General features: G+C 45.4%; 1 protein-coding gene across 1 annotated transcript in view; it reads left to right on the top strand.

The window, feature by feature from the left end:
- The window catches only part of LOC137092040 (uncharacterized), a 76969-nt gene that overhangs the window by 4393 nt on the left and 45361 nt on the right, over positions 1 to 27215 (top strand). Inside the window, exons 2-3 of the mRNA XM_067456341.1 lie at positions 23722 to 24066; positions 24156 to 24512. Of these exons, the coding sequence (XP_067312442.1) occupies positions 23722 to 24066; positions 24156 to 24512 (702 nt within the window). The remainder of the gene's footprint in view (positions 1 to 23721; positions 24067 to 24155; positions 24513 to 27215) is intronic.

Below are 27215 nucleotides of genomic sequence, written 5' to 3'. Positions count from 1 at the left end.
ATTGCATTTTTTTATTTGTATATTCAAACATTTAGAACATCAATCTCATAACATTTTTTATTGCTGTTTTATTTTTGCAGTTTAAATTAATTAATTTGATTGGTAAAAGCCCTAGTGTCTTACTATTATAACTGCATTTATTCATCAAATGTAAGAATTTAACATGAAATGCATACATTTAATAAGATTTTAAAAAATGGCCTTTATAAAATGACAACGCCCTGGGGTAAATATCACAAATATGCAGATTTAAGTATGCCTATGTAAAAGCTGATAGAACACTGATGAGAATATTGCTTCAAAATCAATATATTTATACCACCAAAAATCCCCCCAATACACTGTACAGTACATACAATTTGCCATGTACTCTACCTGATAGGCCGAAAGTTAATCACTATCAAATCAAATTTTAAAACTTGTGACAATACCCAGTGCTATAGTGTAAATGTTTTTTACTTGAAGCAAATGCTACCTTTACCTTTATTTTCTTGTCAGAGACTCAGAGTGCACCAAAATGCTTTGTTTATTAAAAACTACTGGGAGGCAATGCCCCAGAGAGCCCCCTAAATGTATTTCATTCGGAAACGTGTCACCTTTTTCACCACTTGTCAGTTTTGCAGGTGTGTATTTGAGGGTATAGGGGGCGATTTCAGATTCAGCCCAGGTCTGTTCAACAAAATAGTCTTATAACAGTAGTAGACTACCGCTTCTTAAACTGTACAGGGCAGGTCCTAGATCAGGCAACTTTTCTGTGCAACTTAACGCGTTTCACAGAAACAAATGTTTATCTGATATATAAAATATTAATCAGCACCCGGCCTGTCTTATTTAATTGTGCGGTAAACCACACAAAAAATGAGGTATTACTTTTTCCGTGCATTAATCTAAAATAAACAAAAAAGTATAAAAGGGCTGTTTGATCTTTTCTCTTTATTCCATTACAAATAGGAAATGAAATGATCAGATGGTGATCTGTTGGATTTTTCTGACATCCTTTACTCTTCCCTGATGATGACCTCTGGCCTAATTTCTGTATGATCTGAATTTCTGCCATCTGAATTTTAGAATTTTGAATTTGATGATCTGAATTTTAGAATTTTGAATTTGATGATCTGAATTTTAGAATTTTGAATTTGATGATCTGAATTTTAGAATTTTGAATTTGATGATCTGAATTTTAGAATATTGAATTTGATGATCTGAATTTTAGAATTTTGAATTTGATGATCTGAATTTTAGAACATTACATTTGATGATCTGAATTTTAGAATATTGAATTTGATGATCTGAATTTCTTCTTCATCTGAAATCTTGAATCTGTATTTTCAAAAACGTAATATTTACAGTCTATTAATTCAGAACAAAATATCTGCCGTTTGAAAATACATGTCTATACAATTTAAACATAAAAAACATTTCAGATGTGTTCAATTTCAAAGGTTCTTTATTCAACATTTTAAAAAATTCAAATTCAGTACTATGTAAAATGAAACATAATATTCAATTTTGTTAGATTACACTTGTCAATAATTCAGATTTATACAATTCAAATTCAGATCATTTTGTCATATTTCTAGCTCCATAGCCCCCGCGTCCCCCGCGTAATCTGCTGTTCCATCTTTAACTCCTCTGTAAGATACATGCATTTTAAATAATACAATTAATAGAGTTTTAAATTAGTTTTTAATTTAGTGTATTAGAAAGAAAGTAATGTGTGGGCCTACTAGAACATTTGCTGGAAAAAAAAACCTGCCAGTTTTACTGTTTTCTATTAAAATATCAATATACCATAAAAACAATGCATTCTAGTAAGTTTTGTCGTTTTCGAGATAAGTACCCTATACGAATGCAGCATTCAAAGTCGACACTCCGAGGCTGTTTCCCAACAGCAACCAAATTTGCATTTAAAATGAATATCATACATTTCACAATTATAATTCTTTTTTTTAGCAAAACCGACGTGATAGGCTACTCATAGTGGGACTAAATTGGGTCAATAGTTAACCTAGACGGTGAAATGACGGCTATTGCTTGCGGGAAACCACACCCTATCCCTACCCTCATTCACTATTACCTACATTAATTATATATATATATATATATATATATATATATATATATATATATATATATATATATATATATATATATATATATATATATAACCTAACCCTATATAGTCCACTTGACAGTAAATGAAAATAAGTGAGCCTTCTTTTCCATTGACTCATGGCTTTATTTTTAATATGCTCTCTCTCTCTCTCTCTCTCTCTCTCTCTCTCTCTCTCTCTCTCTCTCTCTCTCTCTCTCTCTCTCTCTCTCTTCTGTGTGTTCATAAAGCTCATTTGTTTTAGCAAGAAAAATCTCAGAGAAAGTTGTTTGGGTCTTTTTGGTTATGTTGCTATGATGACAATGATTATGGACTTGTCTGCTTCATTGATCTCATCATGTGTCTAATCTTAAATTTTTGGGGTCTTTTAAATTTTATATTTGTTGATTGTAGTAGCCTCTGTGAGTCCACGGTATGAAATCCACACTTTTAAAAATGTAGTGTGAAATTACAATATATTCCAGGTTAATAAGTGCATGACTTTCACTGTACGATGGATCAGCGACAGGAGGTTTCACATTGCATGACTTTACAATGTGCAAACTACATATCACAACCAATCACACGCGAGAAGTGACAAGGAAATACCGCGAGATCACTCATCCATTTGACCACTTTATTTATTGATGAATAAAGATTATTAATAAAGAGTAGACAGTGACTAAAATGCTTAACATCATGATGTACAGTCATAATCAACCAATTACATACAAGCTGCTACTAGTGACCTAATTTACATAATCGCCTATTGCGAATGTTATATATTTATATTAAACATATAAATATATTATAAATATATTTATATATTTAAAAAAAAAACAATTTGTAATTTTTTTTTTTTACCATGATTAAATCATCAAAGTTACAAAGCTGATTTAATCATGGTAAAAATAAATTAATTTACAAAATATATATTTTTTAAAAAATATAAATATATTTCCCTTTCAGTTGGTCACGTTCGACGTACGTCAGAACTGAACCGACTAATTGGGATCTGACTTTAGAGACCAATCCTACTTCGAGTGTATAAAAACGCGTCAATGAAATTTGGCATGCGATCCACGCATTCCACGCTCCGCCCCGCAGCGCGGGTATAAATAGGAAGTGGAATGGTAGATCAGCGCTTTCTACTTCGGAGCCGAACAGTTGTGTTTGCTGTTTCCTACGAAGAGTGTTTTGATTACAAGTCTCGTGAGAGAAAACTGCCAGTGCATGTGATACGGCGCATCAGCGAGTGATCGACTGAGAAAATGAAACTAAAAGAGCTTGTTGGTTCGGTGGGCGGTTTCCCATTCAAAGAAAGAGCTGTTGGTTCGCTGGGCGTTGTACAATACACACTGAGAGCTCACACAGGCTTGCACGATCGTACTGTTTGGAGCCGCGGTCATCTCCCTGTGTGCTTCAACACGCTAAAAGAGAAGTTTTCCATTCACAAAAGAGCAACACGGTTTGACCTTGCGTCTTTTCAAGATGTCATTCAAACCGTGTGTTTCTGGGTGCGGTCGATTTCTGTCTCCGTTTGACGGGCACGTTCGTTGTCTCACGTGTTTGGGCGCTTTCAGAACACTGAGGCTGCGTTTGTGGATGAGTCATGTTCCCACTGCGAGAATATGACCATCGCAGTGCTACGGTCCAGACTTCAGTACCTCAGAAGAGGTGGAGCACCATCGCGCATCCCCCTGTAACAAAAATGACTATGTGAGTTTAATGTCTCGGGGCGTAATTAACTCAAAAGGGATTTAATATTCAATATTCATGAATTTATGAATATAATTTGCTAGTCGTTCATTACGTATTAAAATTTTCCGATAGGGAAAAATGTTTAATTAAATACAAGTAACCCTTTACGGAATTGCTTGAAATTATCTTACTAAGTTTGTCCTGCAATTTAGTTATAGACTTTCAAATCAATTCTCAATAAGGGATTACTGCTTTACGAGCGCATAAGAAACATTAACTTTACTGATCAGGACAAAATCAATATTTCAAATGGTCGTACTAGTTACTTTACTAGAATAGTAGCATAAGCAGTTAGGTAACGTTGGATCGTAAGTTTCATTGACTTCGTGTATGTGGAAGAATAACAGATTCAACTCATTAAATGTCTTGGAAGTTTAATAAACACAGACTAAAAGTAACACTACAATTCACACAGAAAGTACACACTAAATATGCATCAAGAGAGTAGAAATATAGATAGTAAACGAACGAATATGGTACATAAACGAAAATAATGAATAGACTAAAATTAGAGAGATAAAGAGAGAGAGATAGAGAGAGACAGTGGGAGAGACAGGGAGAGGCAGGGAAAGAGAGAGGCAGCTTCACTTCAGTTACACAGAGCTCACAAAGTTAACTTGTCCCAACGGGAAAATAACACGACCCTTCTAACAGCAGTTTGGAGTTTAGAAATAAGAATACTTGCTTTAGTTTTGGCTTCTTGCGTGTGTGCGTGTGTTCCGAGTTCAAATGTCCTGCGTGTCCGGCGGTTCTTTCCGAGGTCGGTGTGGAGCGGCTGGTCGCTTGAAGTGTGCTGACTTCTCCTCCCTGGAGAATATGCCCTCGGGGGCTAGTAAGTTGATGGATCAGTAGGGAAGCGAGGAGAGCAAGGGAAGAGACCCAAGAAATGTTTCCACTTGTCTTTTAAGACAATTAATCCACGCCCCTTCTGGGTTAGTTTACCCAATCCAGAGGGTGAATTCTGAGCGGGAAAAATTCTCTTTGTCTCGGTTTACGACCTGCTTTGCATGTTTATGAGGTGTCGTAAAAGGGTGTCGATTTTGTACAGTTTTACTCCCAAGTTTGCTAAACATATTAATGATACATTTCATAATCCCATTTTGTGCATCGTTGAGTAAGGCAAAGAAATAGGAATATTTAGATATCAAACACGTTATGGCTGGGAGATATTAAAGCAGAGATACATTCTTACACAGGAATACAAGCATTTAAAATGAACTTACATTGTTTATACATCATGATTAAGTGGGTATGACCTAAGGAGCATGCATACACACAAAGATACCTCGTATACAGTCTAGAATAGTCTTAATTAAAGCTTCATAAGGAATGTGTGTGTGTTTTGTGGTTCTGTGTGTATTGGAAGAGTCTTCGGAGTCTCTCTGTCTGGGAGAATGTAAGGGGGGGGAGGGGGGGGGACAGGGTTCAAGTCATGTGACCAGGTAATCTGATTGTGTTTTCACAGTTCCATTCGGCCACAAACCTGTCGAAGATGTCACTTGCCCAGACTCGTTGGCATCGGGCCCCTAATTTATATGCGGCTAAAAGCTACCCCCCCTTTACATCAACATTGACTCATCTTTGATCCTCATTGTAAGAGACCACAGACGCTACACCCCGATCTAGCGGTCCGCCAGCTGCAAAGCAGAGGGCTACTACATTTACATTTTACATTTACATTTAATCATTTAGCAGACGCTTTTATCCAAAGTGACTTACAAAAAAGGGGAGAGCAATAGAAGCAACGAAACAAACAAGGCCAACAACCTGTAAGAGCTGTAAGAAGTCTCAATTAATTAGCACAGTACACAATTTTTTTTTTTTTTTAATAGCCATCTACAATAGCCACCTACAACAAAAACTCCCGTACGCAAAATACAGAACACTGGATTTTGATAGCCATGATAACAACCCATTAGAACTAAGGCTGTTGCCCCAACTGTTGTCGTTAATGCAGATTCAGTGGCCCAATGGGTTGGTTTTGTATGGCATTCTAGCTAAACGCGCAGCAATAGCTATCTACAACAAAAACTCACGTACGCAAAATACAGAACACTGGATTTTGATAACTATGTAACATACCCGCCTGAAGGCACAAATCCGGATGAGAGACGTAGATACTACTTTTGCTGATGACCTTGGTGGGGACCTGAGGGTGACAGTCAGGGAATCCTGACGGGTCAGACGGCTCCTCGGGCCACTCCCCCCTCCACTGCGCCAGTGGAGCTTCCGGTAGGGTGCGCTGACCTCCCGCGTGGAGCGCCAGCCGTCACTTTCGGGGCTCCGGCGGACAATGAGATGTCGGACGCTGCATTGGGGGATGAGCTAATGGGCTCCGAGGATGAAGATTCGACTGCGTTGCCCCCTTTGGGTGTGACAGTGTTGCCCGGGTCCGACCCGGAGCTTACGGCTATGCTTGCCCGGGCCGCCGCAAGTGTCGGGCTTGAGTGGAACCCACCACCACATCCCGAACCTTCACGGCTGGACGATTAGTTTCTCGGGACGGCCCGTGCTGGTTCTCAGCGCCCTGCCCCGGTTCCATTCTTCCCGGAAGTGCATCAGGAGCTCAAGAAGTCGAAGGCGGTGCCCTACAGCGCTCGCCTGCGATCGACTGACTCCTCTGTCCTCACTACCCTTGATGGTGGTGCGGCTAAGGGTTACGAGGGGATCCCTTCAATCGAGCGGTCGGTTGCGATGCACCTGTGTCCTAAGACCGCTGCGGACTGGAGGCAGGACCCGCGTCTCCCCTCCCGGGCGTGCAAGTTCTCGTCCAGCTTGACGGACAAGGCTTACACAGCCTGCGGGGAAGCCGCATCAGCTTTGCATGCCATGGCGCTCCTGCAGGTCCACCAGGCCAAAGCGCTCATGGAACTGCACGAGGGTAGTTGTGACCAGGGCGTTATGCAAGAACTGCGTGCGGCGACGGACCTCGCCCTACGGGCGACGAAAGTCACTGCACGCTCCCTGGGTCGGGCGATGTCCACACTGGTGGTCCAGGAACGCCACCTGAACACGATCCACCGGCAACAGGACCACCGGAACACGATCCACCGGCATCGGGACCACCGGAACACGATCCACCGGCATCGGGACCACCAGAACACGATCCACCGGCATCGGGACCACCGGAACACGATCCACCGGCATTGGAACCACCGGAACACGATCCACCGGTACTGGGACCACCGGAATACAATCCACCGGAATTGGGACCACCAGAGCAGGCACGGAGGGAGCCTTCCTTCTCCTCTTCCGTCTGGAGACCACCGGAACAGGGACCACCGGAACAGGGACCACCCGAGCTATCCGGACCCTGGTCCGAGAGGGACTGGAGTCCAGCCGGTCCACATACTCCCAAAAGTCCGGAGTCCCCATTTTCTCCACCTCCATGGGACTGAGAGGCATGTCCAGGCAGAGGTTAAACACCTCTGCCTTCTCTGTCTCGTTAAGGTACAGGTGATGCACCTCCTTGAGGAATAGGCAGGCAAACTCCTTTACACCCGCTCCCTGTTGACGGATGTACTTGGAGTTTACCTGCCACATCACCTGTAAGTGTCTGTCTAAATCCATGTCCACAGAGAACAAAAATAAATAAATAAACAAAACACCTCCTGCTGAGTCCTCCTAGTATGGTTGGATCCTTCTGTCACGACACAGACAAGGGAAAATGGTGCGAGGACTCTTTTGCAAAGAAGTGATAATTTATTAACAAAATAAAAAATAAATACAAAACAAACACCCACGAGGGGGCAAAACACATAATAGAACATAAACTAAAACTCAAAACATACCAACAGAAGTCACTGGGGGAACGGAAGACGTATACATGAAACAAGGATCCAACACAGACTGACAAACACAAGGAGCTTATAAGGGGAAGAAATCAAGAGGGAACAGGTGGGAGAAATCAACACTAATCAGATAACAAGGGGGAGGGATCAGACAATGACAGGAGCACATGCTAGACATGACAAAACCCACATGTGAACACAAGACAGGACAGGCATGTGACACGCGTACTTCCATGTGTCTATTTTCCCTCGACACAGACCGTTCCTATGCTTTGCGTTCGAGGGGAAAGCATATCAGTACAAGGTCCTGCCCTTTGGGCTGTCCCTGTCGCCTCGCGTCTTTACGAAGGTCGCGGAAACTGCCATTGTTCTGCTCAGAGAATGCAGCGTTCGCATCCTCAAATACCTCGACGATTGGCTGATATTGGCCCAGTCGAAGGACCAGTTGTGCGAACACAGGGACCTGGTGCTCAGTCACCTCAGCCTGTTGGGCCTTAGGGTCAACCGAGAGAAGAGCAAACTCTGTCCCACACAGAGGATCTCTTACCTCGGTATAGAGTTGGACTCGGTCAACCGGACTGCGCGCCTCACAGAGGCATGCTGTGCTGTACACGGATGTCTCTGCCGGCTGGGGGGCCACGTACAATGGGCATGCAGTTGCAGGTCTGTGGACGGGGCCGCAATTGCATTGGTATATCAATTGCCTCTAGTTACTGGCAGTACACTTGGTACTCCGTCGCCTCAAGGGGCCGCTGCGTGGCAAGCATGTACTGGTCCGTACGGACAGCACCACGGCCGTTGCGTACATCAACCGTCAGGGTGGTCTACACTCCCGTCGTTTGCTCCAACTCGCCCGCCACTTCCTCCTGTTGAGTCAGAAGCAGCTGAGGTCGCTTCGGGCCATTCATGTCCCTGGTGCGCTGAACCAGACAGCCGACGAGCTCTCTCGTCAGCCGACACCTCCAGGAGACTCCACCCCCAGGCGGTCCAGCTGATATGGGACCAGTTCGGAGCCGCACAGGTAGACCTGTTTGCCTCTCTGGACTCGACCCATTGCCAGTGGTCCTATTCCCTGACCGGGGGTACCCTCGGCACAGATGCACTGGCTCACAGCTGGCCCCGGGACCTACGCAAGTATGCGTTTCCCCCAGTGAGCCTGCTTGCACAGACACTGTGCAAGGTCAGGGAGGACGAGGAGCAGGTCTTGTTAGTTGCGCCCTATTGGCCCAACCGTACCTGGTTCCCAGAACTGACTCTCCTCGCGACAGCCCCTCCTTGGCCCATTCCCCTGAGGAAGGACCTTCTTTCTCAGGGACGGGGCACTCTATGGCACCCGCGTCCAGACCTCTGGAATCTTCATGTCTGGTCCCTGGACGGGACGCCGAGGTTCTAGATGGACTACCACAAGCAGTCGTAGATACCATCTCTTTAGCTATAGCCCCCTCTACGAGGCGCCTTTATGCTCTGAAGTGGAATCTGTTCGTTAAGTGGTGCGCTTCCCGCCGGGAAGACCCCCGAAGGTGTTCGATTAGCGTCGTGCTTTCCTTCCTGCAAGATGGGTTGGAGCGAAGGCCGTCTCCCTCCACCTCCACCCACCACGATGCAGTAGAAGGTAAGTCCGTGGGGAATCACGACCTAGTTGTCAGGTTCCTCAGAGGTGCGAGGAGACTGAATCCTCCTCGCCCATCCTCGATACCTTCTTGGGACTTAGCTCTAGTGCTCAGAGCACTTCAGAGCCCTCCCTTTGAGTCTTTGGCGTTGTGTGAGCTTAAGATATTGTCAATGAAGACAGTGCTCCTGACCGCATTGGCCTCTATCCAGAGGGTAGGGGACCTTCATGCACTTTCGGTCAACGAATCATGCCTAGAGTTCGGGCCCAGTAACTCTCACGTTGTCCTGAGACCTCAGCCCGGATATGTGCCCAAGGTTCCTATCACTCCCTTTCGAGATCAGGTAGTGAACCTGCAAGTGCTGCCTTCGGAGGAGGCAGACCATGCCCTAGCTTTGCTGTGTCCGGACCGCGCTCTTCGCGCTTACGTCGACCAGACCCAAAGCTTTCGGATCTCAGAGCAACTTTTCGTCTGTTACGGAGGCCAGCAGAAGGGAAAGGCTGTCTCCAAGCAGAAGTCAGCCCACTGGATAGTGGATGCTATAGTCTTGGCTTACCAGTCCCAAGACATTCCTTGCCCGTTCGGAGTAAGAGCACACTCCACTAGGAGTGTGGCTTCTTCCTGATGCCAGGCCTGCACCCGTATACTTGTGAAACGTGGTTGTAGGCTGGGTTCCATATGTAGCGGTTCCCTCACGGCAACCCCATATGTGTATTCCTCCACGGTACCAGCTAACCATCGGGCTAGTCCAGTGTCTTTCCCTGGACAGAGCCCGCTCTGTCGTCTCTGGGCGTGTTCTTTCCGCCCTACAATTAGGTTGGAACCACCCCAGAGACTGCCATATGTTGCACTACCCTGCCAGGTTAGTCCTTATGTGTACTCTACCACCATGCCCTCAAGGAGCCGTGGTCCCGCAGCATTCCATCTCCCGAGACAGGCACGCTTTCCTAGCGTTATCCAATAGTCATTCTGAGTGGGTCTTGCAGAAACAGCAGTGACTGTCCTCCCTGCTTAAAGCCCTGGCTTCCGTACCATACTAGATGGTACAGTGTGCTCAAGCAGGATGCTGGAAGGGCCAGCATCCTGGCGTTTTCAATAGGGATCCCAATTCGTTGGTTCAGTTCTGACGTATGTCGAACGGGACCGACTGAAAGGGAACATCTCGGTTACGTATGTAACCCTCGCTCCCTGAAGGAGGGAACAGAGACGTACGTCCTGTCGCCAGGTGCTGTGCTTCCGCTGGGAGTCCGAGTCACTAGTCGGCTCCTCAGCAGAAAAAGTGCTGAGCTACCATTCCACTTCCTATTTATACCTGCGCTGCGGGGCGGAGCGTGGAATGCGTGGATCGCATGCCAAATTTCATTGGCTCGTTTTTATACACTCGAAGTAGGATTGGTCTCTAAAGTCAGATCCCAATTTTGTTCGTTCAGTTCTGACCTACGTCTCTGTTCCCTCCTTCAGGGACCAGGGTTACATACGTAACCGAGATGTTATAATTATAATATATCAGGAATAAGAGGGCACAGGGAACGGAAATCCCATTCCGTTATCACCCTGCAGCCATATCACCCTGTAGCCCAAGACTGGTTTTCCACTGAAGCTAAGCAGGGCTGAGCCTGGTCAGTACCTGGATGGGAGACCAACTGGGAAAACCAGGTAGCTGCTGGTAGAGGTGTTAGTGAGGCTAGCAGGGGGCGCTCACCCAGTGGTCTGTGTGGGGCCTAACACCCCAGTATAGTGATGGGGACACTGTACTGTCAAAGAGCACCGTCTTTCGGATGAGACGTTAATCTGAGGTCCCGACGCTCTGTGTTCGTTAAAAATCCCAGGATGTCCTTCGATAAAGAGTAGGGGTGTAACCCCGGCATCCTGGCCAAATTTGCCCTTTGGCCCCTGTCCATCATGGCCTCCTAATAATCCCCATATCCTGATTGGCTTCATCACTCTGTCTCTTCTCCACCAATAAGCTAGTGTGTGGTGAGTGTTCTGGGGCAATTTGGCTGCCGTCGCATCATCCAGGTGGATGCTGCACATTGGTGGTGGTTGAGGAGATTCCCCCTTATATGTAAAGCGTTTTGAGTGCCTGGAAAATTGCTATATAAATGTAACAAATTATATATATATTTTTTATTATTATGGTGTGCTGACCAGAGGTAAGGGGGCATAGTACCTGTCACAATCAAGAAGGATCCAAAAGCAAAGGTGATATAATGCAATGTCTTTAATGTCCAAAAAACAGTCTATAGACAGAAAGCTTAGAAATGGAACTCAAAAAGGTGCTCTCAGGAAGACAGCTCCTCCGTGGATCCTCTGCCACAAGTGCTAATAACAAACAGAAAAATACTCTCAGTGAAAGGGACCCCAGACGACGGCAGCTGAGCGGATAATTCCACAGGTGAGGCTAGCCAGGGCGGGCAACGGGAGACAACAGGGCGAACGCTGCTTCACAAGACAAGACACAGGTAAGATGACACAGTTGACAAAAAGAGAGAGCGTTACTCACATAACTTGAACAATACTCCGACACAGAACAGAGAGAACGAACACCAGAAGTAGACTGAGTAATTAGACAAGACACGACACAGGTGTGGGCACAAAGCAGCGAGAGCGCTGATGGTGATGAACAACAGGTGAAGACAGAGTGTGACACATGACAGTATGTGTGTGCGCTGGAGAGTGAGAGAGATGGGTGTGTCAACGAGTGTGTGACAGAGTGCGGTGGTATGAGTGAGGGGAAACAGAGAAGTAACCCAGATCCTGACAGTACCCCTCCCTCAACGAGCGCCCCCTGGCGCTCCTAAGGAAGAGGCCTGGCGGGACCGATAGAAATCCTCGATGAGCGAGCGATCCAGGACGTCCCGAGCCGGAATCCACCGCCTCTCCTCAGGACCGTAGCCCTCCCAGTCCACCAGGAACTGGTGGCCACGCCCCCGAGGACGAACATCAAGCAGCTTTCGAACTCTGTAAATGGACTCCACCTCATCGAGAGGAGGAGGAGGGGCGGGACGGGTGGGAACGCGAATGACAGGCTTGATACAGGACACGTGAAAAACAGGGTGTACCCGACGTAACTGACGAGATAATTTTAGTTTGACTGCTACCGGACTGAGGACCTTCACAATAGCAAATGGACCAACGAAACGGGGCATAAGTTTCTTAGAACCCTCGTGTATCGGTAGATTCTGGGTGGAGAGCCACACCTTCTGCCCGCAGACGTAACGAGGGGCCCTAACCCGACGACGATTAGCCGCTCTACGAGTGCGCGCTATAGTACGACATAACGCAGATCTCACCCTCTTCCAAGTACGCTTGCACCTCTGGATAAAAGCCTGCACGGATGGCACGGAAGTCTCAGACTCCTGCGACGCAAAAAGTGGAGGTTGGTAACCCAGACAGCTCTCAAATGGGTTTAACCCAGTGGCGGACGAGGGTAGCGAGTTATGGGCATATTCGGCCCAGGCTAACTGGTCGCACCAGGATGCTGGGCTCTGTGAAGTCAAGCTGCGCAGCATCCGTCCGAGAATCTGGTTGGTCCGTACGGCTTGACCATTGGTCTGGGGATGGAATCCTGATGACAGACTGGGGGATGCCCCAATCAGTCGGCAGAACTCCCTCCAGAACTGAGAGGCGAATTGAGGCCCTCTGTCAGACACAATGTCCGAAGGGAGACCATGAATCTTAAATACGTGATCTACCATTACCTGCGCGGTCTCTAGGGCGGACGGTAGTTTAGGAAGAGGAACGAAATGAGCAGCCTTGGAAAAACGGTTGACTATAGTAAGAATAACCGTGTTACCGGCGGATGATGGAAGACCGGTTACGAAATCTAAAGCAATGTGCGACCAGGGGCGTGACGGAATAGGAAGTGGTCGGAGGAGACCCGCAGGTGTGGCATTGCTCGACTTAGTTTGGGCACAGACAGGACAAGATGCTACAAATCGACGGATATCACGTTCTCTAGTGGGCCACCAAAATCTCCGACGAACAGTGGCCAAAGTACCCCTAACACCAGGATGGGCGACTAATTTAGAGGCGTGGCCCCACTGGAGGACGGATGAACGAGCGGTCGTGGGAACAAATAGCGTTCCGGTCGGGGCGCGAGGGGGGTTGACCGTGAGCGCGAGAGCCCTCTTCACCGTCCGCTCCACCCCCCAGATGGCAGCTCCCACCACGCAGTGCGGAGGTACGATTACCTCATTGGTCGAAGCTGCCTCTGTGGAGCCAAACAGCCGCGAGAGGGCATCGGGCTTAATGTTCTTGGAACCTGGCCTAAAGGAGATGGAAAAATCAATACGACCAAAGAATAAAGCCCAATGGGCCTGACGAGCATTAAGTCTCTTGGCGGAACGGATGTATTCGAGGTTCCGGTGGTCAGTCCAAACGATAAATGGAACACTGGCTCCCTCCAACCAGTGCCGCCACTCCCCCAATGCTAACCGAATTGCCAAAAGCTCCCGATTACCAACGTCATAATTACGCTCCGCCGGAGAAAGGCGATGGGAAAAGAAGGCGCACGGATGAACCCTGTTATCCAGAGAGGAACGTTGCGACAAAATAGCCCCAACCCCTACATCGGAGGCATCGACCTTGACTTTGAATTGTCTCTCCGGATCCGGGATGACTAATATGGGCGCGGAGGTGAACAGCCTCTTGAGTCGATCGAATGAGTCTTGTGCCATCTCTGACCAAACAAACTGAGACTTAGTCGAGGTGAGGGCAGATAGGGGTGCGGCAACCTGACTAAAGTTACGGATGAACCGTCGATAAAAATTCGCAAAACCTAAAAATCGCTGGAGAGCAACTCGAGAATCCGGAACGGGCCAATCGAGAACCGCCCGCACCTTCTCGGGATCCATGCTGATACCCTCAGCCGAGACCACCAGACCAAGGAAGGTGACCGATTGAGAATGAAAAACGCACTTCTCTGATTTAACGAACAGACGGTTCTCGAGTAGCCGTTGTAAGACCCGACGAATGTGTTGAATGTGCACTTCGAGTGAGGGTGAGAAAATGAGGATGTCGTCCAGATACACGAATACGAAGACATTTAACATGTCGCGCAAGACATCGTTGACCAACGCCTGAAATACCGCGGGAGCATTGACCAGCCCGAAAGGAAGGACACGATATTCAAAGTGACCAATGGGAGTGTTAAACACGGTCTTCCACTCGTCTCCATGCTTAATGCGAACAAGGTGGTACGCATTACGCAAGTCCAATTTAGTAAAGATCTTTGCGCCCTGCAAGATCTCGAAAGCCGACGACATTCTTGACCGTTATGTCGTTCAACCCCCTATAATCGATGCAAGGGCGCAATGATCCATCCTTCTTTTTAACAAAGAAGAAACCAGCACCAGCTGGCGAAGAGGATGGGACAATAATCCCAGCGTCAAGCGACTCGGAGAGATATCTCTCTAAAGCCTCTCGTTCGGGCGCCGAAAGAGAATATAATCTACCGCGGGGTGGCGTGGTGCCAGGTAGGAGATCGATGCTACAATCGTAGGGGCGGTGAGGCGGGAGAGAAACGGCCCGGGAACGACTGAAAACCGCCTGCAAATCGTGGTACTCCTCTGGAACCCCAGTCAGATCACCAGGCTCCTCCTGAAAAACAGACACAGAGGAGACCACAGGAGTAGCAGACACCAAACAATTGACATGACATGATAGACTCCAAGACAAAATGGTATTCTTGACCCAGTCAATATGAGGATTATGCCGGACTAGCCAGGGATGGCCTAACACAATGGGGGTATAAGGGGACTGAAAAATGAGAAAGGACATAGTCTCTTGATGGTTCCCTGAGATTGTGAGACTCACCGGACTGGTGACACGGTGGACATTAGAAAGCATACTACCATCCAGGGCAAAGACGGTGGTGTTCCCCTTTAAGTCCACCAGGGGGATGTTATGCTCCCGAGCCCATCTCTCATCGATAAAGTTCCCCTCAGCCCCTGAGTAGATCAATGCGGGGCAGGAGACGGTAGAACCGGCCCAACGAAGGACGGCGGGCAAGGTGGTAAGGGATCTTGATGGAGAGGACGTAACAGTCGCGCTCGCCAGTACTCCTCTGTCTACTGGCGAGCTCCGGCCTTTACTGTGCAAGACACTGCGAAGTGGTCAGCCGTGCCGCAATACAGACAGAGTCTGTTGGAGATGCGGTGTTGTCTCTCCTCCGGCCGAAGACGAATGCTACCCAAGTGACAGTGACAGGCATAGAAGGGTCGCGAAGAGTGGTGGAGCCGGCGCTAGCCCGACGGCGTTGCTCAAAGCATCTATCCAGGCGAATTGCAAGCTCTATCAGTTGGTCGAGCTGGGTCGGTGAACAGCGAGCATAAATCTCCTCCTTCAGATCCACATTCAGACCCTCCAGGAAGAGTGCGACCAGAGCGGGCTCGTTCCATTCAGCTGTGGTAGACAGGGTGCGAAATTCAATCGCGAAATCCGCCACTGTTCTCCTCCCCTGGCGGATCGTGGTGAGAAGACGCGACGCCTCCTGTCCGAAGACCGATTGGTCGAATACTTTGATCATCTCCTCCTTAAAGAGATCAAAACAGTGACAACAGGGACTCCCAGCCTCCCAAACGGAGGTTCCCCACTCACGAGCACGCCCAGTCAGTAATGATATCACATAGGCGATGCGGGAACGATCCTCCGCATAGGTCTGTGGTTGCAGGGAAAAAGCCACCTCACACTGAGTCAAAAAGGCTCTACACTCTGTCGGCTCACCTGCATAACATGGAGGATTGTTCACACGGGGTTCAGGAAGAGATGGAGGATGCTGAACAACAGGAGATTCTTGGTGCGCATGAAGGAGGCGAACGGACAGATCATTAACCTGTGCGGCCAAACGTTCCACCGCATCTCTGGCAGCAGATAACTCCTCCTCATGATGACCCAGCATCACTCCTTGAATCTCTACAGCAGAAAAAAATTATTCCCCCTTCGCTGGATCCATAGTGTGGTCGGAGTATTCTGTCACAATCAAGAAGGATCCAAAAGCAAAGGTGATATAATGCAATGTCTTTAATGTCCAAAAAACAGTCTATAGACAGAAAGCTTAGAAATGGAACTCAAAAAGGTGCTCTCAGGAAGACAGCTCCTCCGTGGATCCTCTGCCACAAGTGCTAATAACAAACAGAAAAATACTCTCAGTGAGAGGGACCCCAGACGACGGCAGCTGAGTGGATAATTCCACAGGTGAGGCTAGCCAGGGCGGGCAACGGTAGACAACAGGGGGAACGCTGCTTCACAAGACAAGACACAGGTAAGATGTACAGTTGACAAAAAGAGAGCGTTACTCACATAACTTGAACAATACTCCGACACAGAACAGAGAGAACGAACACCAGAAGTAGACTGAGTAATTAGACAAGACACGACACAGGTGTTGGCACAAAGCAGCGAGAGCGCTGATGGTGATGAACAACAGGTGAAGACAGAGTGTGACACATGACAGTATGTGTGTGCGCTGGAGAGTGAGAGAGATGGGTGTGTCAACGAGTGTGTGACAGAGTGTGGTGGTATGAGTGAGGGGAAACAGAGAAGTAACCCAGATCCTGACAGTACCTAGGTGGCCGGGCCAGAACCCCATCCACCCCACCCCCATTATAAATAAAAGAAATAAAAAAAAAGAAAATACAGATTACCAGAGTAATAAATTTAGCTTAAAATAACATATATGGCACTAATATAATAATAATACTGTTTTTAATATTCAAATGTACATTCTTACAGACTAGAATGTAAAATGTAATCTACATGTTTTAACCTTAGGCGCCAGAGGTTTTTTCCTAAAACGTTCGATTTTGACATCTTATTTCAAAAGGCTGTATCTTAAAAGTGATAAAAGATAGAAACTTTCTGTAAATTAGAGAAATATTAAGGATTACCCTAAATTTATGTAGAGATTACATTTTCCCATCTAATTTGCATATTATGATGTCATAACGTGGGGGCAATCTTGGATTATAGAATTTTCATGAAAAGCCACGTTTAAATGATAAAATGCAGCACTTCTTCCCCCCCAAAATGTCTCTCACCTTATGTGTGCTATATTGCACAATACTGAATGTTCATTTAAATAGTAAATACTAAATAGTAAACAAACTGTGCAAATCATTACTAATAAATGGTAGAAACAAACCGAATGCATGTAGCGGTTTGCCTTTTGCTGTAGAGAATTTCCATTTACTACATACAGTAAGCACTCTGATTCCATATATAGGGCACATATATATTATATATTATGCATAATAGCCCCTCTGCCCCGTGTCACGGCGTGCCTGCTCGCGTCCAGATCTGCCTCGCGCGGCCGCCGAGTCTGCCCGGTCACTGTTATTGTCATTTTGACTCCCCACCCTGCCTACACATTGCCCTCGAACTTGCTTATGAATACTTCGACCTCTTCTAACATACCCAGTGGCGTTAGATAAAGTCTCCACCACAATACTGTCGCCGCGATCGCGGAGATGCGCGCGGTGAGAAGACCCGCGCTTCATGGTGAGCGCGGCAAAAATCTCCCGTGGCCACCTCATTCCCACGCTAACACACCTGCTAACTTCGCGATGAACACTCCGACCCCGGGAAACATTATTCCCACCACTGACATTGGGCAAAGGACCATCTAAATTGGGCAAATGAGCCACCGTTTGTGCTTAGTGTAACGTTAGGTTTAGTTTCACTTTCAGAATCACCGTCATCTCATATTTCCCTTCAGAATCAGGGTCCGCGAAAAGAAGACCCAACACTTCATTGCGGGTAAGCTTTATTGATGCCATTAGAAAATAATAATAGTAATAATAATCTAATGCAAATACTCGCTGACGTTGACAATGCTCTGATAAAACAGCTCACTTGCACAACAGCTCCGCTTTTGTTTACACTGATTCAATGCGCTCTTGCTCGTATATTTTGTATAAAATCAGGATGTTTGTATGAGTCAGGGATGAAGTACGACATGTCTACCATCTAGTGGAGGGGAGGTTGAATGAAATTTGACACCCTATTTGATAAAATCGGCCGTTTTATTCAGTGACGCATCTTGTCGAGTAAACTCGACCGTGGCGCCAAGAGGGTTAATATCTATGTGTGCCTGGGACTGCTTTGCTGATTAGCTTAACTCTAGTGGCCTATGACTATGTATGCCTGGGCTACCATGCCGAATGGCTTAGCTATAGAAAAGCTCACAGTTCTCTTATTAAGCAGCGGCTATTTGCAGTAAGTGAACCTGTTCGTCGGCTATTTGCACTAAGTGAACCTATTTGTTAGCTATTTGCACTAAGTGAACCTGTTCGTCGACTATTTGCAGTAAGTGAACCTATTTGTCGGCTATTTGCACTAAGTGAACCTGTTCGTCTGCTATTTGCACTAAGTAAACCTGTTCGTCGGCTATTTGCACTTAGTGAACCTATTTGTTGGCTATTTGCACTAAGTGAACCTGTTTGTCAGCTATTTGCAGTAAGTGAACCTATTCGTCGGCTATTTGCAGTAAGTGAACCTATTTGTGGCTATTTGCAGTAAGTGAAGCGTGATAGTCCGCGGCAGTGTGAAGCCCTCCTCGTGTGAAGACCGACGAGTGAAAATACCTCAACTCTTCCCTGTGCAACTCCTCCCTGTGCAACTCCTCCCGAGCAAGGACCCCGGCAAGGCACTTGAGTATTATCTTCCTTTTCATTATTTGTGTTCGGTTCTTTTCTAATTCCTATCTGGCCTTTTCTCTGATCTGTATTCAACATGTGCTTTCAAATCTCAACTATTACTACTAGCACTCGTAATTCACGCTCTGTACGCACAAGACGCCGCAATCCTAATAATTTACGCTTTATCCTAATATCCTCTGCTACTTTACTCTCTATTCCAATTGGTCTCTGGAATTGCCAGTCTGCTGTAAACAAAGCAGACTTTATTTCATCTATTGGGACTCATTCTCAGCTCAGCCTCATGGCCCTAACTGAGACCTGGATCAAACCAGAGGACACTGCCACTCCTGCAGCCCTCTCAACCAATTTAACTTTTTCACACACTCCTCGGCCTATTGGGAGGGGTGGGGGTACTGGTTTGCTTATCTCAAATGATTGGAAATTTGATCCCTTACCATCTCTACCGGCCAGTTCATTTGAATCGCACTCATTCACTATTACTCACCCTGTTAAAATCCATGTGGTAGTGGTCTATCGTCCTCCAGGTCACCTCGGTAACTTTGTGGAGGAGTTGGATGTGTTACTTTCTAGCTTCCCTGAGGATGACACTCCACTGATTCTGCTTGGTGACTTCAACATCCATCTTGATAAACACCTAGCCACAGACTTCAGCACTCTACTGACTTCATTTGACCTTAAGTTAGTATCTACTATGGCTACTCACAGATCAGGTAACCAATTAGACCTCGTCTACACATGCAACTGCTCCACGGACAACACTTTAGTTACTCCATTACACACCTCAGACCACTTTCTCATCACTCTTAACCTCATACTGACTCCTGAAACAACACGTACTCCTACACAGATTACCTTTCGGCGTAATCTACGCTCACTCTCTCCCTCTCGCCTATCCACTATGGTTTCATCTTCACCCCCTCCACCTGCTCAGTTCTCAGCACTGGATGGTAACAGTGCTACTGACACTCTTTGCTCCACTCTAACATCCTCCTTAGACAGTTTTTGCCCCCTTTCATCCAGACCAGCCCGCCCCACCCCATCAGCCCCCTGGCTGTCTGATGTTCTCCATGAACATCGCTCTGGACTCAGGGCGGCAGAGAGGAAATGGCGGAAATCTAAAAACTATACTGACCTTACCTTGTATCAGTCTCTTCTCTCTTCTTTCTCTACAAATGTCTCCACTGCTAAAACAACATACTACCACAACAAAATCAACAAATGCTCTGACTCTCGCAAACTCTTTAAAACATTTTCCTCTCTCCTTTGTCCTCCTCCTCCCCCTCCTTCATCAACTCTTACAGCTGATGACTTTGCATCATTTTTCACAAACAAAACATCTTTCATCAACAACCAGTTCTCCTCACCACAAACTGACACGCACATCTCAACAACTAACACGAACACGCTTCCATCCTTCTCTCCGCTCTCCGAGGAAGATATTTCTAAACTCATCCTTTCCAATCACCCTATTACCTGTCCACTTGATCCTATACCCACTCAACTCCTTCAGGCCATTTCTTCTTCAATCACTCCTGCATTCACTCACGTTGTCAACACTTCTCTTCACACGGGAACCTTTCCCACAGCATTTAAGCAGGCTCGGGTAACCCCACTGCTTAAGAAACCCTCTCTGAATCCAGCACTTTTAGAAAACTACCGACCGGTATCCCTTCTGCCTTTCATTGCAAAGACCCTTGAGCGAGTTGTGTTCAATCAACTCTCTATGTTTCTTGAACAGGACAACCTCCTAGACAACAACCAATCCGGCTTCAAAAGCGGCCATTCGACTGAGACTGCCTTGCTCTCGGTAACTGAGGCACTGAGACTGGCAAAAGCAGCTTCAAAATCCTCAGTGCTCATTCTGCTGGATCTGTCTGCTGCTTTTGACACAGTTAACCACCAGATCCTCCTGTCAACACTTAAGAAGACGGGGATCTCAGGAACTGCTCTCGAGTGGTTCAAGTCTTACCTCTCTGGTAGGTCCTACAGGGTGTCATGGAGAGGTGAAGTGTCTAAGTCACATCACCTAGCTACTGGGGTTCCCCAGGGCTCAGTGCTTGGACCACTTCTCTTCTCCATCTACATGTCATCATTAGGTTCTGTCATTGAGAAACACGGCTTCTCCTATCTCTGCTACGCTGATGACACAACTCTACTTCTCATTTCAACCAGATGATCCTACAGTCCGTGTTCGTATCGCTGCCTGTCTGACAGACATTTCTGACTGGATAAAGGAGCATCACCTTCAACTCAATCTTGCAAAGACAGAATTACTTGTTTTCTCAACCAACCCAGCACTTCATCAAAATTTCTCCATTTAGCTTGGTTCATCGACCATAACTCCATCCAGGACAGCCAGGAACCTTGGAGTTGTGATTGATGACCAGTTAAACTTCACTGACCACATTACTGCAACAGGTCCTGCAGATTTGCTTTAAACAACATTAGAAAGATTAGACCCTTCCTATCAGAACAGGCTGCACAACTCCTGGTTCAAGCTCTTGTTCTCTCCAGACTGGACTATTGTAATGCTCTTCTGGCTGGGCTTCCAGCATGCACTATCAAACCCTTGCAGCTGATCCAGAATGCAGCGGCGAGAGTGGTCTTTAATGAGCCGAAGAGAGCGCATGTTACGCCTCTCTTCATCAGACTGCACTGTTTGCCAATGGCTGCTCGCATCAAATTCAAGGCACTAGTTCTCGCCTACAAAACAACCACTGGCTCTGCACCAGTATACCTAAACTCACTTGTTCAGACTTACACACCCTCCAGAAGCTTGCGTTCTGCGAGTGAGCGGCGCCCTTATGGTTCCATCCCAAAGAGGCATGAAATCGCTCTCACGGACATTTTCCTGGACCGTTCCCACCTGGTGGAATGACCTGCCGATCTCAATTCGTGCTGCCGAGTCTGTAGCCATTTTTAAACATTTTTTACATCTTAAGACATCTTTTCCAATTGCACCTGACCAATACAGAATAGCACTTACTGATCACCACAGCAACGGATCATATCTACGTCTCTCATCCGGATTTGTGCCTTCAGGCGGGTGTGTTACATAGTTATCATAGCTATCATAATCCGGTGTACTGTATTTTGCGTACGTGAGTTTTTGTTGTAGATTCCTATTGCTGTGCGTTTAGCTAGAATGTCATACAAAACCAACCCATTGGGCCACTGAATCTGCTTAACGACAACAGTTGGGGCAACAGCCTTAGTCCTAATGGGTTGTTATCATGGCTATCAAAATCCAGTGTTCTGTATTTTGCGTACGTGAGTTTTTGTTTTAGATGGCTATTGCTGCGCGTTTAGCTAGAATGCCATACAAAACCAACCCATTGGGCCACTGAATCTGCATTAACGACAACAGCTGGGGCAACAGCCTTAGTCCTAATGGGTTGTTATCATGGCTATCAAAATCCAGTGTTCTGTATTTTGCGTACGTGAGTTTTTGATGTAGGTGGCTATTGTAGATGGCTATAAAAATAATAATAATAATAATTGTGTACTGTGCTAATTAATTGAGACTTCTTACAGCTCTTACAGGTTGTTGGCCTTGTTTGTTTTGTTGCTTCTATTGCTCTCCCCTTTTTTGTAAGTCGCTTTGGATAAAAGCGTCTGCTAAATGATTAAATGTAAATGTAAATTAACCTATTTGTTGGCTATTTGCAGTAAGTGAACCTATTTGTCGGCTATTTGCACTAAGTGAACCTGTTCGTCGGCTATTTGCTGTAAGTGCAAATAGCGATAGATGCTATCGCGTAAATAACTGCCTGGTAGACCCCCGAAGATTCTTGATCAGAGCCATGCTTTCCTTTCAAGCAAAGGTTGTCTCCCTACACCCTTAAGTGTATGTTGTCGCGATTTGCTGCACATCACGATGTAGTTAGTAGTTAAATTGTTAAATCTTGGGACCTGTCTCTGGTGCTCAGGGTACTTCAAAGGCCTCCTTTGAGCCTTTGCAGTCAATGGAGTTGAAGATCCTGTCAGTTAAGATAGTCCTTCTTGTAGCATTGGCCTCGATCAAGAAGGGTAGGGGACCTGCAGGCATTTTCAGTCGACAAATCATGCCTGTGCAACACGTCCATTACTATTAAACATTTGCACTACATGATGCTGATATTATTGCTGGACTTGGCCTGCGCCAAGAATCAGTCAAATTTGTTTAAGGGTGTTCACAATGAGTAATTAAATAGCGACAAAATGTGTGCGGTTATTGATGAACAAAATATTCAAAAGTCTTTATTTCTTTATGTGAGAGGGAAAATATTTAATCCCTGGCCAGAGATATAGAAGCTTTGGGACTGGCCCATGTACCATCTCATAGATTTCAGTCTTTCTGACAATCCTCAGTGTTAGAGCTCTTCTAAGTTGTATGCCCTGAAATGCCAACTATTTGTCACATGGTGTAGAGAGCATGAGGTGAACCCAGTCAACTGCCTTTTTGGTCCGGTGAAACAGTTCTTTTAAGAACGTCTCTCAGAACGCTTATGTGGCCACTATTTCCACTAGCCACTCACCTATGCTATGCTACATCACAATGTCCATATGTTCTGCCAATCAGATTTATGCATTAAGATTCATGCTTTAGACACCGCCTCACACAGAAGCATTCCCATAGCATCAACACCATGAGCATCTCACAGCATCTCGTTCCCCTCTCAGGGAACCTGGTTATATAAGCAACCTGAGACTTTTCTGCCATCTTTTGCTTTTCATTGAATATTTAACAGAATAAAATACATAATATAATTTTTTTCTTTTCTTTGTTGAAAATACAAGTGTTTAATAATTGTTTATTCATTTTATAGGCTTCATTGTTAAAGGTCCCTCTGACCCTCTGGTTGCTCCTCTGGGATCTTCAGTGGTTTTGTCCTGTTATGTTGATACACCTTTACTAATGGAGGGTCTGGAGGTAGAATGGAGAAGAACAGACTCTGAGACTCTGGTTCATCTGTATCAAGATGGTGAGAGTCGACCAGAGGTCCAGCAGAAGGATTATCATGATAGAGCTCATTTCTTTACTCATCAGATTCAACATGGAAACTTCTCCCTCCGCCTGGACAATCTGAGAGCTGAAGATGAGGGAGAATACACATGTAAAGTTTACAGTCAGCAGGATTCTGGTGAGACTGTGGTTCAGATAAAAGATGTTGGTAAGTTAGAGGGAATTCTTAAATTCTGGTGAAAATTTCAATCAAAATGCATTAATATATTTTGGATTTAACAAACCAAATTCTTTCAGAGCGCTTGCTAGTATCAGGATCGAGTCGCTCCATATCTGCATATGTAGGCCAGGACATCACTCTGAACTGCTCTGTAGACTCTCACATCACACCTGAACACATTGAAGAGCTTTCATGGAAGAAAACTGGCAAAGATGGAGATATTCTGGTTATGCTCTATCAAAACAATGAAATTATACCAGATTCATCAGATGGACAATACAGAGACAGAGTTAAGTTCTTCACTGATGAAATCCCCAAAGGAAACTTCTCTCTCAGACTGAAGAGTGTCAGAACTGAAGACAAAGGAGTTTACATGTGTCAAGTGTTTGCTGGAGATTTATCAGCCAGTGCAACTGTGGTACTGGAGCGACTGGGTAAGTAATAAATAAATGCATACACATTATAGCCTAGCTATCAAACAAGCAAACAAGCTACATTTGCTTGTTTTGTAACATTCAATATTCAGTTAGCATTTTTCAGATTATGAGTTTGACTGAGTGATCTCTGATCTAAAAACAAAAACACCTAATGACTGACAGCTACGACTACCAAACATAAAACTTAAAATTAAAGTAAAATTTCCTATTTTAAATAGTGCAAAAACCTTTACGGATATTTCTATTAAACTGTTATTTTACATTAGTAATAATTATTACTATCAAACACATTCACTGTAAAATGCATATCTCTATCAGTTAAACAGAAATACCACACATGCATGAACTATATTTCATTGAATCAACAAGTCATCACGTTACACTCAGGCTACTTGAGTCCTTCAATAACCCAAAATATTAGAGTGCATTCACATTCTTCTCACATTCTTAAGCCTACTGAGGTGCTTGGAATCTACTTCCTCTTTCAACCCAGCCTTTAATCATAGCCTCTCAGACATCACAGCTCAGACTCCTGATTCTTTTATCAACCTGAAGAGTCATTTCCCATTTACATTTTCTTCCTTAATTCCCTCCTGTTGGAATACGTTAAAAACAGTTAAAAAATAAAAAGGCTGTGAAGTATACAAACCCTCCTCTCTGTCTGTGTCTAGTGAAGAGTTTGCTAAAGCTGTGAAGTATGCATCCTCCTGTCTGTCTGAGTCCAGTGAAGAGCCTGTTAAAGCTGTGAACTATACATGCCCTCCTTTCCATCTGAGTTCAGTGAAGAGCCTACTATAGTTGTGAGGTATCTGTACCCTCCTCTCTGTCCGAGTCCCGTGGAGAGCCTGCTAAAGCTGTGGAGAATACGTTGAAGCTGTGAAGTATATTCCCTTCTTATGCCATTCGGATCCTGTTGAAGAGAACTTTGAAGCCACTATAGTAGTTGTTTTAAAGAGATGTTTTGAAGTAAATAAAGAGATGTATATACATACCTTTTTCCCGCCTGCTGTGTCCTGCGGTGCAGCTCCTCACGGTGGTATGTAAGTCAGGCTGACAGCCGGTCATTTAAGTGCCCACCCCGACTGTGACAAAGGCATCCCATCCACCCCGAGCCAACCCCAGGAAGGCAACGCAGCTAGTCTAAACTGCGAAGCGAGTCATATCGATATTTTATTATAATTTTATAATGGAATGGTTTTAATTTGGAAGCCTTATCTGACTGACAGTAATTGACCGGGATTTTTTATGAGTTTTATTTTTTATTTTTTTACAATGTAACGCTTGTATTCAGTAATAGGGGTGTAAGAAAATATCGATACACATGAATATCGCGATATTATGTTTGGCGATACTGTATCGATTCTCAAAAACGCTGTATCGATATTTATATATTTATTTATTTACATCCAAGATACGTGGCTTTGTGTTTGGTTTAAACCACAGACTGTATAACACCCAACCGCTAGATGGCAGTGTGTTATCTCAGAACGAATAACTGACGCGGAGCCGGAGAAGCGCATGGTAAAAGTGCGTGCATCACTAGTGTTTACATTAGCAAACCCAGCTCTCAAGACTAAAGCATTATTCCGCTCCTGCAGTATACAGAGCTGAAGCCACTAAGGAAATCGACAAGAATCATTTTGTTTGCAAAATAGGCCAAGTTATAATCTAATACTCGGGAAACACATTGAAACAGAGAGCTCGCTTAACATCCTGACGTCACCCGCGCTGCTGAGAAGTGTTTCGATAGAATGTACTGCACGTTTTCCTCTCAGTAACAAAATAAACACACGCCAAAACTGACAGCGGTGGCAGGAGAACAAAAGATAATAGCGATGTGGATATGGATGCACCAGCTCTGCAGTTCAGTACTTGAAATAGCACTTTATACAATAGACTGTTTTATAGAAAACAGCTTTAGGCCCCGATCACACAGAACGCGTTTTTCAGGTTCGAAAACACGAGGCGCACTGCACTCCCTTTTGCGCTTTAATGTTTCTAGGCAACCCCCGAATCACCTGTACTGTCAGTCTAATCAATGTAACGGTCAACACAACGGAAGGCCCGCCTCTTCATTCATTTGTTTGGACAACAGAAAATAAGCGCGAATGTGTTGCATGCTTTTCTGCTCAGTTGATTTTTTTTCAACTTCATGCGCTCGGAGCGCTCCTTCGAAAACGTGAGGTGCCCAGGGCGCATAAGCAGCGCGCATAACGCTCTCTGCCAACCGAAATCCATTCAAAAAAGGCGCCTCTCGCTGCAAAAACGCATTCTGTGTGATCAGGGCTGCTGTGTTAAATATAAAACAAACAGTCATTCAGTCATGAAATGGACTGCACTTTCTGTTGTTAAATAGCCACTGCTATACTGTGAACCTTTAAAACACATACACATAAAGGATCCTGCAGTCACTTTACATTTCCCTAAACTTAGATTGCACATTGCATATGATTAGTGATATAAATTATACTGTATTATAGGGGTGTGCATTAGCACTGCCTTCACGATTCAATTCAATTACGATTCACCAGGTAACGATTCGATTCAATTCGATTCTACGATGCATTGTGATGCATCTAAATTCTACTGCACACAAAGCTAATTTTTCATCAGTCATGAGGCAATACAAGCAGATATTAAACAACAGATTGTATTGGCTGCTATGTCTCCTGTATCTCTGACATAAAAGTTATTAAATAA

This window comes from Pseudorasbora parva, chromosome 2, assembly GCF_024679245.1.
Source record: "Pseudorasbora parva isolate DD20220531a chromosome 2, ASM2467924v1, whole genome shotgun sequence".
Lineage (NCBI taxonomy): Eukaryota > Metazoa > Chordata > Actinopteri > Cypriniformes > Gobionidae > Pseudorasbora > Pseudorasbora parva.
Note: the sequence above shows the minus strand (reverse complement) of the source record. Positions and strands in the feature narration are given on the sequence as shown.